This window comes from Metarhizium robertsii (assembly GCF_000187425.2).
Source record: "Metarhizium robertsii ARSEF 23 chromosome Unknown MAA_Scf_5, whole genome shotgun sequence".
NCBI lineage: Eukaryota > Fungi > Ascomycota > Sordariomycetes > Hypocreales > Clavicipitaceae > Metarhizium > Metarhizium robertsii.
The window spans coordinates 1,529,629-1,543,657 of NW_011942193.1; the positions used below are offsets into that span (position 1 = coordinate 1,529,629).

Below are 14,029 nucleotides of genomic sequence, written 5' to 3' on the forward strand. Positions count from 1 at the left end.
GTTACAACGCAATTACGCTGACTGGGGATTATCAACTACTAAAGAAGTGTGCCGCGTCCAATTACATAACCCATCAGTTTAAAAACAAATACCCATCTCGTTTATTCGTGAGCGAGGTTAACCGAGATAAGCGAGAGCTGCAACGGCGCCTGCAACGAAAGCCATGGGAGTGGCGCGGACACCAGCGTTGGGAACAGTGGTGGTGGCGGCGGTGGTAGATCTGGTGGAAGTAGATGAATGGGCTGCGTACAAGGTGGTTAGCGGATAATTCGTCGTCTGATTTTAGATTAGGAGTGTTTTGCTCACAAGTCGCGGAAGAAGGGGCCGAAGTGGTGGAAGAGCCGCTGGCCGTGGTGGCAGAGCTGGTGACGGTAGAAATGGTGGTGCTCGCGGTTCCGCTCTCAGTAGAGCTCTCCGTGCTGCTCGCAGTGATGCTGACAGTGGAAGACGCCTCAGTAGAGGAAGCAGTAGCAGTAGCGGAGCCGGTCGAAGAGCCAGTCGTGCTGGCGGCAGAAGCCGTGACGCTAGCTCCAGTGCCGAGGTAGGAGAACTGTTGAGAATAGTTGTACTCCTTGTTGGCATTGTTGGTGATCTTGAAGGCATAGGTGCCAGAAACAACGCCCTCGGGGACCCAGGCGAGAGAACCGCCAGTCGCGCTAGCTACGAGGATGTTAGCATACAAGTTCAAACACATCTGCTCGGGCATGGATGCAAACTTACTGGAAATAACCTTGTAGTCCTTAAGGTTGGTATTGGGACCGTCCTGAAGGGTGATGGTGCAGCCGCCCTCACAGCCGTCGAACTTGAGATCGAATGACTGGCCCTCGGTAATCTGGAAGTTGCTGTTGAGGAACTTGGGCTTTTCGGCGGCGGCGGCCAGAGCAGCCAAAGCTGAAATAACGAGAGCGTACTTCATTTCGAAAAACGGTAATCTGCAAATGACTGTGAAGTGTGCAAACTGTCAAACAAAACGCTAGTCAGCAAGAAGATCTTTGCATCAATGTCATCGGCCCCTGTCTTGGATTTATTCGTAGCAGACGAGTCAAACGCAAGCCAGGTTTAAATGTTGCCAAATGTCGATTGGCCGCAGAAATACGAGCACTTGGAGCTGCCAGTTGGCTCGCCTAAACGAAGTGGCAAGAGCAACTACGCAGCTGCCTTTACCCAAGCTAGGGTGTGGTTCTAAAACCGTGCGAGACCAACGTAGGCTAAGCTGAAGACAGGAGTTTAAAACTCTGCTGGTCTCAGGAAGAACGAGTGTCGACGGTTCTGGCTCCGGTCCGACTGAACATCCAGCAAACGACGATAGTTGGAATATTGGACGCCACAGGACACCACCCCAAAATAGCACTTGCAAATAATGGCCGATGGTTCAACAGAAAGAGCCGGTGGTGTGCGGGTATTTCGTGTTTAGACGATGGTTCATCGGTGACGGGCAAAAAAAGAAGGTAACGTCAAACGAGGGAAAGGACCGATGTCAAGACTTACAGACAAACGAGTGAGTGCTCAGAGCGGACGTGGCCAAATGATGGTACAAGCTGATGAAGCAGTATTACAAAATATACGGTCGAAGAGAGTAAAGGGGGGACAGGATTCTGTTAAGACGATGAGGCGCACCCCGGATTCAAATAGATTTCACAGCTCAACCAAGCAGGACTTGAGCCGACGTCCCCATGCATCATGGACAAGGCGGCAAATTTCATTCACCCCATGCTCAAGTGGGCTGCCATGCCCCCGTCATGTGGTGGTCTGTGGTCTTCAACTCATCACATTCCAGGTCCAGGAACCACTCATGGCTGACAAGCCTCTTGGCCTAGCTCGGAACCTTCTCCTTAGGATGCAAAGCCGATGGGCGGCGCTTGGTCGTTTGGTGGGCAATGTCCTAATTGTTGACGGGATAAACGGAGCTCGACCAAGGGCCCCTGTGGCCGAGGCTAATTTTCGTTTCCACACCTCCATTTAAAAAGCCTAGAAATCCAGCCCCTGTGCCTTGGACATGGTTAGCAACTACGGTGAGGCAATGCGCCCCAATATCTTCTCTTACTACCTGTGTACGGGTATAATAGGGAAAGAGAACACGTAATGGTCGTTCACAACATGGGCGGAAGCACACAAGCCAGCAAGTTGCGACGAGCAGGTCAAGCTCTGTCAGCGTTTGACCTCTAATGTCTCATGCCAGGTGCAGCGAACCATGCAGCCACTCCTCCTCCATGTGTGTATACATACATGAGCGAGTGCAGTATTACGGCGCAGTGTCACATTCGCTAGACCAGCATGATTCATTATTCGTCCGATACTGACCAGCCTGAAAATGGTTCCACCTGCAGTGCGATTCCTCGCCGGACGAGTCGCGCCATCTTTGTACATAATAGACTCGACGGAGAGGAGGACAATTTCAACTCTGCGCAACGGCAGCGAAGGATGATACAGAGAAACTAGCACGGAGTACTCCTTATATACAGCCTTCAAGTGGTTTAGGCACTCCGTACGCACCGTCTACTCCCTTGTAGGCCTGTTGGTTGGAGTTTGCTCGAACGCATCAGGGGGGCCAGCCATTGCGGCACCTCGGTCACTCACCAAATTTTGCATCACAAAATATGGCGGCGGCCACATTGGACGGCCCAAAATTAGGGTCAGCACTAAATCTTACGGCGCATTAAAAGGTGTCAACTCAACCACGCAGCATGCCATGCCGAATTAGGCGTCCATCTCTAGTCTTCAAGTGTTTCTGGGGGGACGGACGTTGACGCCTCAGTGTTTCATCTGTGCTTTGTCGAGCACTGGCTCCCAGTTTTGGTAAGTGACACTCCGTGCACCAGGCGCCATGTACCTGCAAAATGTGGACCGGCTTTTGCAGAACATGCGCAACATTTGGGCACATGCACCTGAAGACTTGAAGAGTCTCCATCCATATCGGAGCTGGGCTCGAGCCGCGTTGCCTCCTTTCCCCGTCTTGCTGCGCCGCCCCTTTGGCAGGACTAACCAACTTGCCAGCTGAGGTATCAACAAAGGACGGCGCCACATAAACTCATTACGGATTGAGCCGAGAACAATACATCCATGTCTTATGCAAAAACTCTCTGGGGCTGTGCCTGGTAGCGCAATTGGTCGAGAATTTCGTCCATGCGTGTCGCTCCCTCCTGTTATGCGGGCCTGTTGATGGCAAGTGGGTCCATTATGGCGCTTCATTTGCTGATGTTTACTCCGTACTAGACCAGACACTTGTTATTCCTCCCCACGGAGTGCCGAGCATGCAAAGCTGAAGGAAGGGGCGCATCATCTTGTCGCCTCAGTTCTAGTACTATTTCGGTCAATTGGGCCTGCTCTACTCCGTAAGGAGTAGTTCAATTCTCCATTGGCGGCATCGCAAAACGACACGGCTCTGCAAACAAGGTGAATTACAGAATCTCCGTACTTGTACCAGTTTGCTGCCATCGGCTTTCGTCGTGCCGTCTGCCGGGGACAACATGCCACCTCGCTTGAGCGTGTGACACGACGTCCGCAGCGCTGGCCAGATCATTGTACTACTCTGCAGGAGCGCCCGTCAAGAAGAGACCGAACAAACCACACTCTGTCCCATTGTTTCCTTACATGTATGTACATTCTCCGTACATAAGTACGTAGTATTAATACTAGTAGGTGGTGTGTGTGGCGATGAACCGCGTCGGAAACGGTCTCTCTCACCAAGAGACCGGTCCCACCTGTGACCAAGTTTTGGGGGCTATGCGCACATATTACATCTCCATTCCTCACAATGCTTCAAACTGTTCTGTACATACGGTCAACACAGTCGCGTCATCGAATCCGCCAACAAAAAACACGAATCAAGCCAGGCCTCCCGGTTACCGACAGTCGTGAACATGAAAAGAATAAAACTCCATTATTTTGAATTACACTACGTATAGCGTACGCGTTTGCGACTAAAATGCCCGGTTCCCACTCCCATCCAAAAAAAAAAAAAAATTCCGTTGTCAAGTCACGTCCCTCTTGTGGCCGGAAATGAGCATAATGTATGTGTAATATTGTGTACTGTGTTGTGCCAGTTGTTTCCCTCTCACTGGCTGGTAGTCCATGCTAGAAACAGGAATAGAAAAGTACGATGCCGCTTAGGCTCGCCTTAATTGCAGTCCGCCATTCTCTGCGAGACGCCCAGTTGTTGCTCCTTTGTTCCCTCTGATGCGCCCGACTAGCTTAGTGCTCAAGCAAGCGCAAGCTACCCTGAACAACAACATTCTCGAGGATGGAACCAGGCGGGATGTCGATGGTGCTGCCTTCGGTAGCAACAATAATGACGGTTCCCTTCAAGGTAACACCACGGCCCAGGTTGACAGCGCCTGTAATGGTGAGGTGGTCCAGCTCGAGGACCTTGGGGATGGAGGGAATATGTTTCTGGAAATCAGAAACCTTCTTGAAGTCACCACCGAGCTTGATGAGGGGAGCGTCACCGAATCGAGCGGCGCTCATCTGTAGCTGGCCGTGCTTGAGGGTGTATAGATCCGACTTGACGAGCATCAGGTCGGAGCAAGTCTTGACCGGCAAGAAGCGCCTGCGAGGAACGTTGACGCCGTGGGCGTTGTTGAAGTGTCGGATGGCGGCACCAACAGCCGTCTCGAGTTGCAGAATGGAAATGTCAGACTCTCCTTTCTTGTCTCCAGGGATAGTCTTGCCGTTGGGGATAATCTCCATCTCCAACTCATCGTTCTCAACTACACGTTTAATAGCCTTGAGATTGAGCCAGATGTTGTTGGTGTTGAAGTACTTGAACTTTTTGATGGACTTGAACTCGTTGACGTGCTCCTTGGGGACCTGAGCGATTTCGAGCAGGCGGACGGAACCCTCGTAGTCAATAATGGTACCACCCTTGACGTCAGCCTTGGTCTTGTTGGTCAACTCCATAATGTACTCGGCCTTGGTCTCAACCATGTGCTGGAGAATGCGCAGGTCAACGACGGCACCCAGGTTATCAACATTGGACAGGAAAACAATCTCGATGCCGCGCTCAAGCAACTTCTCGAGAATGCCAGAGTTGTACAGAGACTCGAAAACGTCACCGTGGCCGGGAGGGTACCACTCGGAGATGGGAGAGTTGAATTCCTTGGGGACTGGCAATAGCGAGTCCTTGTAAATTCGGGGGTATCGGGACTGATTAAAGGTGAGAATATCGACATTGTGACCCTCGTACTTCTTGATGATGGCGGCAGTATCATCGTTGGTGTTGAACGAGTTCATGAGGATGAAGGGAACGTTGACACCGTAGGTACGGTTCAAGAACTCGATTTGGCGCACGGAAAGATCGAGGAAGGACATGCCGTCACGGACCTCAATGACGGACTTGGGGCCGACACAGCCCATAGAGGTACCCAAGCCACCATTGAGTTTCAAGACAGCGAGCTTGCTAAGGAAATTGACAGACTCTGAGTTTGCGAGATCCTCGTAGTCAACGACCTGGCCCTGAGCCGGGGGCGCAATGCGATCCCAGTCACTAGCACGGATTTGTCAGTTCACCGTCTTCTTGTTCCCTCTTGATTCAGCCCAGAGGCAAAAACATACACGGCATTGCCCTTGGCCTTGTCGTTCAAGTAGCGGCGGAAAAGAGCAAAGAAGTTGTCCATTTCAGTCTCGAACAGCTAAACGTGGCAGTGGTGGTCAGTCCGTCGCTCTGTCTATCTGCAGTGTTACATGTGAGCAGGTATAGTGATTACCTTCTTGTCATTAGGGTCCTCGACGGTCTCAGCGAGGTTGGTGAGGGCATTGCGCATCTGAGCAGCGGCAACATTGGTAGAGGTGTTTTCGAAAGCCTGTGGCAACTCAGTTAGCTGGTTTCCGCCAGATCGGGACAGCATGTGAGCCATGGTCGGAGAAAAGGCGTAGAGGCCGTGAGTAGGAAGGTGGGCGGGGATATGGAAAAAAGATCGAGGGCTCAGAAATCCAGCTGGAACGATAAAAGAAACTTGCGTCAAGGTCGGGGCATCCGCTATTTATACTGGCAATGAAAAAGTGAACTGGTTCTGCAAGGATCCTGGACAGTCCAATACTGCCATTGCTTCTGTCGAGGCTCAGCGACAACAAGATGAACTTGGCAGCCCTTGGGGCCTTCCAAGCTACTGAATCAAACAGACTCCTGAGAGCTGCAGGTCCAGCCATAGCCACACAGCTGTGTTGTGATGGTACAAACAAGCTCGAACAATGTCATGGGACAGCAGCTGGGAGCTCCCATGAGACAATGGTAGTGAATGCGATGTGTTGCGTTGCGTTGCGTCTCCGCAGCACGAGAACAATCGACCAGATTAAGAGGAGCAGATGGATAGTCGCAAACGCAAAGACGCAGGAGCCAGGATAGCGAGCGGTATACAGGGAGTGTTGGAGATAGAGAGGACATCGCAAGCTGAAGAGAGCTGAAAAGAAGCCTTTACTAACCATGTGGCTACGGGTCTTGCCATGATGACGTCTCTCGAAGCCATTGTCGTCGCCGCCGCCGCTGGCCGCAGCAGGCTTCAGGTGCGAGGGTAAAGCGCTCTTTACTATGCCAGCCATTTTGTACGTATAGTTCTCGTGCTTCGGGATATCAGGTGTGGCTCGAGGTCACTCGTAGAGTTTTGGGGAGGAAGCTGTCAAACCGACGCTTTTCACAGCAATTCGGTTGGAGAGTGAATGGGAGGTTCAGGAGTAATGAAGGACGATGAAGGTTGGAAATGTCGACAATAAGTGATGCCAGGGAAGGCGGGGCAGGGGGAGGTGGGGGGGGATGAGCTAGGTCACTTATTTAAAGAAGTTGAAGATTGGAGCTCCAGTCTCGACTCAGTTTGGGCCTGGACAACATTGAAAGTACCAAGTGAGCAGAGAGCTTGGGCTGGCCCCTACTTGGCGCTCTTTACGGAGTACTCGGTACGCATTGCTGGTGCAGAATCAATCAATCAAACAGTCAGTACCGAGTACACAGTACTCACTGCTGGTCAACAATTGTGGTTCCCTCCCTACCCCCCCAGTTGCCTGCCAGCATCTCAGCGTTGGAGGTGTCCACTAACAGGCTTTTTGTGGAGAGGCGGCGGCAGCAACGACTGGGAACATTGCGGGAACTGGCGACAGCGTCCAGGCCTCCAAGGTGCTCCCAGACTGCGGGACCTGTGCTGAAGCAGTGCTGGGGACCAATAGACCAGACGGCACTGGGCATTTACTCCAGCGTGGCATGTACATTCGTTTTGGAGCATCCATCAGTTTACATGCATCAATGGGCGACGACTCTGGAGAAATCTCAGCGGCCGCAAAGAGGGGCAAAAGGTTGACGTCAGAAAGGGGAACCTGACGAGCACAATGATGTACATACAGCACCGGATGATCGTTTCATTGTTCGAGCCAATGGCCATGGACAATGGACCCTTTACACCGTTGGCAATGACGAAAAGGGGCGCAATCTCTCTCCAACCTCCAACGGCTGGCATGGAGGTGGTGAGCCGTGTCCGTATTCTAAAGGTAATGTATCCATGTACTCGAATACTTGTCGACAATGGCAAGCCATGCCCATCCTGGATTGAAAACAAGTTTGCTCCATCAGGAACCCCTTGCTAATACGAGAAAAAAAAACTAGAAACGCAATATTAATTTATTTCTATCGCTTTTTTTTTACTCTTTCCGCGCCACATCGCAATTTTCCCAGCCATCTGACTCATTAAAGCTTCCTGGCTTTTGTTTAATCGCCCATCCCCACCACCATGGGGTCAAAAACGACATTGCAATAAAACGAATAAACGGGCCTAGGATGCGATTGATCCCGATGATACCATCTCGCAGCTCAGCCTTCTGGAGGGACCCCCCACACCGTCCTTGGGCAAATGCTGGCCAATGAATCAATTGATGTGCTTTATCCTGGTGCATCTACGCTGTGGCTGCCCCGAGCAAGTCAATCACTCGACGTCGTTCGTCTTGGTGAAATGCGCCGCCATCGTATTCATCGCAGTACATGTGCAAATAGCATCGTGTCGGGTCTGTATTGCAGAGTCTTGAGCTTGGTTGAATGAGTGCACACACATACACTCGCGGACTCGCCGCTGCAAGGCACGGCCAATGCTGGGCGCGCCATCTCGAACCATCGAAAGCCCAACAAATTGCAAATTCGAAGCCATCTGCCCGACTAGCTTCGGTGCAAGCTTCAAGCCATCGATGGATAGAAAATTTTTGCACAGGCACAGGCCTTGACTTGATCACTTTCGTCTTTCTCGCCCAACAACTCCTCCGTACGCAACTCCAAATCGCGAAGCAAGTCGTGGTGTTGTGGCCCTGGGTGCCTACTCTGCATGGTAGCGCTTCAAAACCTGATTGGACTCGTTTCCCTATCCTCACAAGTTGAGCGTCCAGGGGGGAAATGAAAACAATCTAAACAGTAATGCGTACATCAGCCATCCAACTGCCCCAATTTTTCGACTGCGTCAATTATCACTGATCCGGTGGCGCAGCAAAATGCACACTCAAGAGAAATTGAAAACGAGGCTATTTTTGCTGCCGCTTGAGACGAGAATTAAATCAATAATCTCGCGTCGCCTCCCAGCCTTGCCATATCTGTCCATCATCTTAGGGGCCGAAGCGGAATATTAAAATTGGCAACTGCTTGGTTGCCCGGGGTGGTTACTGAGTGCAGGAGTACTTATGGAGTACCACCAGTACATTGCAGGGCCGGCCTTTGATCAAAGTGTTGCGTCGAGGCTCGTTGTCCATTCTGCAGTGAGGCTGTGACGGAGTGAATCTGCTTCCTCTCATTTTCACAAGTGTAGTAGTCCTACTACTACGTCCATCTCATCTACCGAATACTCGGTAATTCGCAGCATTTGTTGTACATACGTACTGACGACTCCGTACAGGGTGCAGAGTACTTAAGTACCTAGGTACTTCAGTACTCGGAGACACTTTAATTGAAGGCCACTATTAATAACTTCTGACAGTCTAGATTCTCGAAGCCACCTCACCGGAAGCTGATCCCCGGACACGTGGGGGCTGCATTGGCCAAGTCGAAATCGCCCGGCCTGGGCCGTGTAAAAGAGCCATGAGATCCCGTATGCAACATTAACATGCAGGCTGGTCGTGTAAATGGAATAAGCACAGATATATATTGAATTTGCAGCGAGTGCCAACGTTCTGGACTCGCCAGGGGCAGGACGTTAGTCTCCTCAAAGCCAAGACCCGTAGGCAAACCGTCTTCTGTTTGTAGCGGAATGCGGGCATCTGTATTCTGTATGGAGTACAGTTGTTACTCTTAAATTGATTCTGTTTTCATACATACTTCCGCATGAACACGTCAACATTCTGCCAGATGAAGCATCAACTACGGCCACTGGCCACTGGCCACTGGCTGATCAGGCTTAGTCAGCCTTGGTGCGGACCGAGAACGACGTTGCATCCGTCTTCTCCATTGGCCGTTCCATCAAACAACAACATGTCTCTCGTCATGTTGTTGGCATGCAGATGGTCTCATGGCTTGTCCAAAAAGAGGCATCTTTGCCCATCACCAAGTGCTCGTTGCCGGGCCATGACTCGGTCGGGCATCTTTTGTTCACAGTCCAGCGATGCGTAATTGTGGCATCGACGTCGCTTCATGTGAAGTTTTAGGCCAGTTGCTTCTCTCCCCAAGGGCTAGGCATAAATGACTCCAGACCGCATCTCTTTTGCTCTCTGCAGTTCATCCTAGCCTTATTTTCATCTCATTGCCCCCTTGATCAGCACAGCAATCTCGGCCGGTATTTGCGGAAACGATCAGCATTAACGTCGTTGCATATATCCGCATAACCAGGGCGGGCATCCGTATCCACTCGGACCGACGTCCTCCCTTCACAGCACAGTCTACTCCGTACATACAGTTGTGACAACTTGCCTCGACACTCAACTCTTCATCTTTTTTGCCTCGAGATCTGTCCCATACCAGCCCGTCCAAACAGACAGTCTCACCGCCATGGGTTCTCTCCATGTCATGCCCTTTTGGCAGGTCAACTGTCCTCCTCATGAGTTGACCGCTGAGTGCCCCCCATTTCTCGCCCTTCTCAACGAAAAGGACCGCCGTATTGTTGGTATGCCAGATTCCGCCTTTAAGCTCCTCACATGGGAGCAGGTCTGCGGGATTGTTCGAGAGAACCGTCTCGAGGCCTTCCAGAGAACGCCCTCGGATCTAAGACGCTACAAGGCTTTCACTTTCAAGCTGGCAAAGCAACACGGCAGCGTTGCTAGCTTCATTCTGCAAGAACGATTGCGGTGGCAGACTCCTATCCAGCCACGAGGGTACCCTTTTCAGTACGCAGAAGACGTAAAGATTCTGTGGAACGACTGGCCCTACGGATTGGACAAGCGAGTCGTCCATCTTGTTGTGTGGACCAAATTTGAGCTCGAGGCCAATCAGACCAGCGGTGACTTGACCGACAAGGCGAAAGCAGAGGTTGACGCGTTTGTAACCAGGACATTCCGAACACGGGTCCCAGCAGAGAACGTACGTATCAAGGTCGAGCAGCCCAAACCCCGCTCAGGGCAGGCGTCTGCAGATAATGCTCCTGGGTGCTAACTCCTCCCTTCCTTTGACAGGTTGTGTGGTTCAGGAATTGGGCTGCGCTCAAGTCCATTCACGCTGTGGAACACTTCCACGTCATGATGTATGATCCTGACCCTGGGTTTGTCCGCGAGGTGACCAATGGCGACGTGGCCCTCTCTGCAAAGGCCGATTTGTAAAATGGCAAAGAGCCTATAAAAAAAACCGGTTGCCGCTCTTTTTGTTTGTCCTTTGGAGGCGTTTAACGGGCACAGCAGGATTTATTATACCCCGTAGAGCGATGTTTGATAAAATTTGGACTGGAAGGCGTTCTAGAGACCTAGGCTATTTATTACCCTAGAACAAGCGAAACATGTAGATACCCACGGCATTAGAAGACATGTTTAGACTGTGCATAGGTTAGGCATATATATGTGCTGCTACGACGGTGTCGTCATCCAGGCCATGTAATTCTGTTTTTAATTTTCTTTGTTTGTTTTTTTTTTTTCAATAATTTTTGACTTACTTTACTCTCACACCATATTTTCACCGCGGAACCACGTCCTCCCCGGGAACGACGTCGTTTGTATTTATGCGCAACTCCACACACGGAGCATCCGCAAACACCACAGCAATGGGCTTCTCAACCGCAATCCCGAGCTGCCAACCCTCCCCATCCGCCGGCGGCGTGTGATTCCGGACCAAGTGCGTCGTGATACGCAGGGCCATATCCGCCAGCAGGGCCTCGATTGTCTCAAAGGACGAGTCTGTCATGGCCTTGGGCCCCCAAAAACAAGTCAGCTAGCAGAACCGGCTTCGCGAGAAGAGAAACGAGTCACAGGGCGGAGTGTCCTCCCGACATACCTTGGCTATCACGTCTTCCAGGGCGCAGTAGCAATCGCGGGCCTCGTCAAACCGGTCCACCTCGACGTTGGCCACGACGCCCTGCTTGGCGCGCCTCTCGTTGGCATTCACCCCGATGAGGATGGGGATGCGCAAGTCGCACAGCGCCAGCTTGATGCCGCGCAGAGTCATGGCCCCGCGGGCAAACGCCGCCGTGGCCGTCAGGCACACGCCGGCCCCTTGCAGCGTGGCCTTTGGCAGGCGAAGCCCGACCTGGAGGCTCTTTACGGACGCGAGCTTCAGGAACGGCGGACCCTGGGCGGGCGAGGCGGGCTGCTGGCCGGACGTGTCGACGCCCGTGAGGTCGGTCCATATGGTGTCGAGGATGGCTGGCAGCGTGAGCTGTCGGCCGCTGCTGGTGCCCTGGGCGCCGCCGAGGCGTGCGAGCGTCGCGAGGACGGCCTTGCTCAGGAGGCCGTAGTGCACTGTGTCGGAGGCGAGGGCGTCCGACGTCGACGTTGGCCCGAAGGACTGGGCCATGCCGACGGCGACGGATACGGAGATGGGCTGGGGGCGGTCTTGTCGCCCCCAGGCGTCGCTGGGGCCTTGGATGGTGGATTGGATGTTTTGGACGCGGACTGTGGCGGGCGGTTCGCCCGTGGCGAGGAGCAGAGAGTGCGAGGTTCTGATGGGTATTGACATGGTGGTGAGGCAATGAGTGTGTCGTTTTTTGTGAGTTGGGGCTGCGGGTTGTTGATGGAGATTGTTGACGACGCAGGAGGAATGGGACGTTTGATATGATGTCGTGAGTTACGAAGTCATCTTTTTTATCTTTTTTTTTTGTGAGCCGGCGTGGAGCGGTGACGAGGCTTTTGAAGTTCTTGTGATGAGTGAGAAGGGAGTCATAATCCCATGTTTGCTAGTGGGGCATTTTGTGACGCTGCTCATACACACGGATTCGTCCTATGTACAGAATCCAAGGGAACTGTCCTTAATTATGCCACAGATTGAGTGTTGGCGCTGGATTCTATTTTCTTGCAATTATGCCTGCTGCGTTGGCCATTTTATGTCGGAAAGGTGTACGGTTGGAGATGACTAGTCGTACGTAAAACAACATACCCTATAGCACATGTTTGGCCGCAGAGGCATGTTGGAAAACCGAGACTTATTATCTGGAGAATACACAGGTGCTGTACACGAAGTGAAGGAATTTGGTCTGAAATATATTTACGATATACTGCGGCCGGTAGTATGCGAGTAGTGGTGGAAAGCGAAGGGCACTCGGTCTTGTAAGCAGAAGGAATGGTACTTTCTTTACAACTACTGTTTTATAGAATGTCTCGATGCATACGGCATACGTAGACAAGTTCACCCGCTAAAGCCAACAACTGTAGACGTTGGTACTAGAATTAATTCATCTCTCTTGCGGAGGTGCTGACTGCACAACACCAAGGGCAAACATAAGACGTTGTTTTACCGCAGTCGCATTGCCATGTCGTGATAACCCAAGTTGCGTCAATACCTAAGGTCATTGACTCGCGTAACTACTCTGTTAATTAGTATATAAAGGACAAACATCCAAGACGCCGGCCTGTCTCTTCTTGGAAGAAGAGGAAGCACTGACAGTGGTAGTCTGCTTCGCCGGAGTCAAGGAGGCTCGACTGGTGTTGGAGCCCGGTCAGAATAAGGACTGGGTAAGAGCAGCAGAGATGGGGGAACACGATCTACCATAATAACGACGCGCTCTATCAAAAATCGGTTAGCAAGAAGGTCAGATTTATCGCAGAAATCTACACTTACCCCATTAATTGGACCACTCGGAAAGGTCAAGTATATTGAGTCGGTCAACCAGAAGCTGTGTCGGGAACTGCCGCGATACTGGCGGCAGACGGACGAGCCTCCATGCTCGATACCTCATCCAAACCAAAGACCGAATTCTAAGCAGGTCAAGTAGGACGAGGTGGAGGAGGCGGCATCTGCAATCGCAAGTCAGCCAAAAGTCGACCCGATTCCCGCCAGATACTCACAGAAAGCCGATAGCCACCGGAGCGAGTAGGGTATTACTTACCAGGCATGGCATCGATTTCCTCTAGATTCAATGCTGTTGCCTCGATTAAATCACCAGTTACAGGGCCATGTAACAGAACCCACTGTATTCGCTGATGACGAATATGACCATTGTAAACCAACGCTGGAGCATGATCTATACTAACCATAGGGTTAGCCATTTAACGTATTATGGCTAGCAAAAAGAATAGTACTCACGCCACTCTGATATGGTGCCTCACACGTAACTATGTAGGCTATAATATGCTTTGTGATTTGCGTAACTTGATAGGGTAATGTATATTAGTATATATTAGTATACAGCCCAATACTGTGTTATCAAATTTTACGCTTGCACGACACTCGTATCATGCGTGTAATTCACTTGACTAATGAGCGATACAATTCACACCTTAACATATTGATATATATTAGCATATATTTAGTAACAAAAGTAAGCCCGCCGAGCAATTCACGTCAGAAACTCGCATCACGACAAAACCAGAACTGCTACAACCAGGCCAAGACAATAGCAACTCGCCTTGGCATAAATTAAACACTCTCTGCAGCCCGACCCTGAAACACCCCGTTCTGCTAGCTACACGTCCATCAACGTCAGGACAGCGGAGCGCCGGCCGT

The 14,029-nt window shown here is 51.5% G+C and overlaps 4 protein-coding genes across 4 annotated transcripts; 1 reads left to right on the forward strand and 3 right to left on the reverse strand.

Annotated features, from left to right (window-relative positions):
• Positions 1–117: 117 nt before the first annotated feature.
• Positions 118–916, reverse strand: MAA_04190 (extracellular matrix protein precursor; the record flags this gene model as incomplete). Its single annotated transcript, XM_007822188.2, has 3 exons — positions 118–242; positions 307–660; positions 721–916. The coding sequence occupies 3 exons, from the start codon at positions 914–916 to the stop codon at positions 118–120; spliced, it is 675 nt and encodes a 224-aa protein (XP_007820379.2).
• A 3,275-nt stretch (positions 917–4,191) lies between these two features.
• Positions 4,192–6,534, reverse strand: MAA_04189 (UTP-glucose-1-phosphate uridylyltransferase; the record flags this gene model as incomplete). The annotated part of the gene is made up of 4 exons (XM_007822187.1): positions 4,192–5,482; positions 5,551–5,627; positions 5,703–5,798; positions 6,418–6,534. The coding sequence occupies 4 exons, from the start codon at positions 6,532–6,534 to the stop codon at positions 4,192–4,194; spliced, it is 1,581 nt and encodes a 526-aa protein (XP_007820378.1).
• Positions 6,535–9,937: 3,403 nt separating this feature from the next.
• Positions 9,938–10,701, forward strand: MAA_04188 (uncharacterized protein; the record flags this gene model as incomplete). The annotated part of the gene is made up of 2 exons (XM_007822186.1): positions 9,938–10,465; positions 10,558–10,701. The coding sequence occupies 2 exons, from the start codon at positions 9,938–9,940 to the stop codon at positions 10,699–10,701; spliced, it is 672 nt and encodes a 223-aa protein (XP_007820377.1).
• Positions 10,702–11,047: 346 nt separating this feature from the next.
• Positions 11,048–12,046, reverse strand: MAA_04187 (Dihydroneopterin aldolase; the record flags this gene model as incomplete). Its single annotated transcript, XM_007822185.2, has 2 exons — positions 11,048–11,278; positions 11,366–12,046. 2 exons carry the CDS (start codon positions 12,044–12,046, stop codon positions 11,048–11,050), a joined length of 912 nt encoding a protein of 303 aa, XP_007820376.2.
• Positions 12,047–14,029: the final 1,983 nt, after the last annotated feature.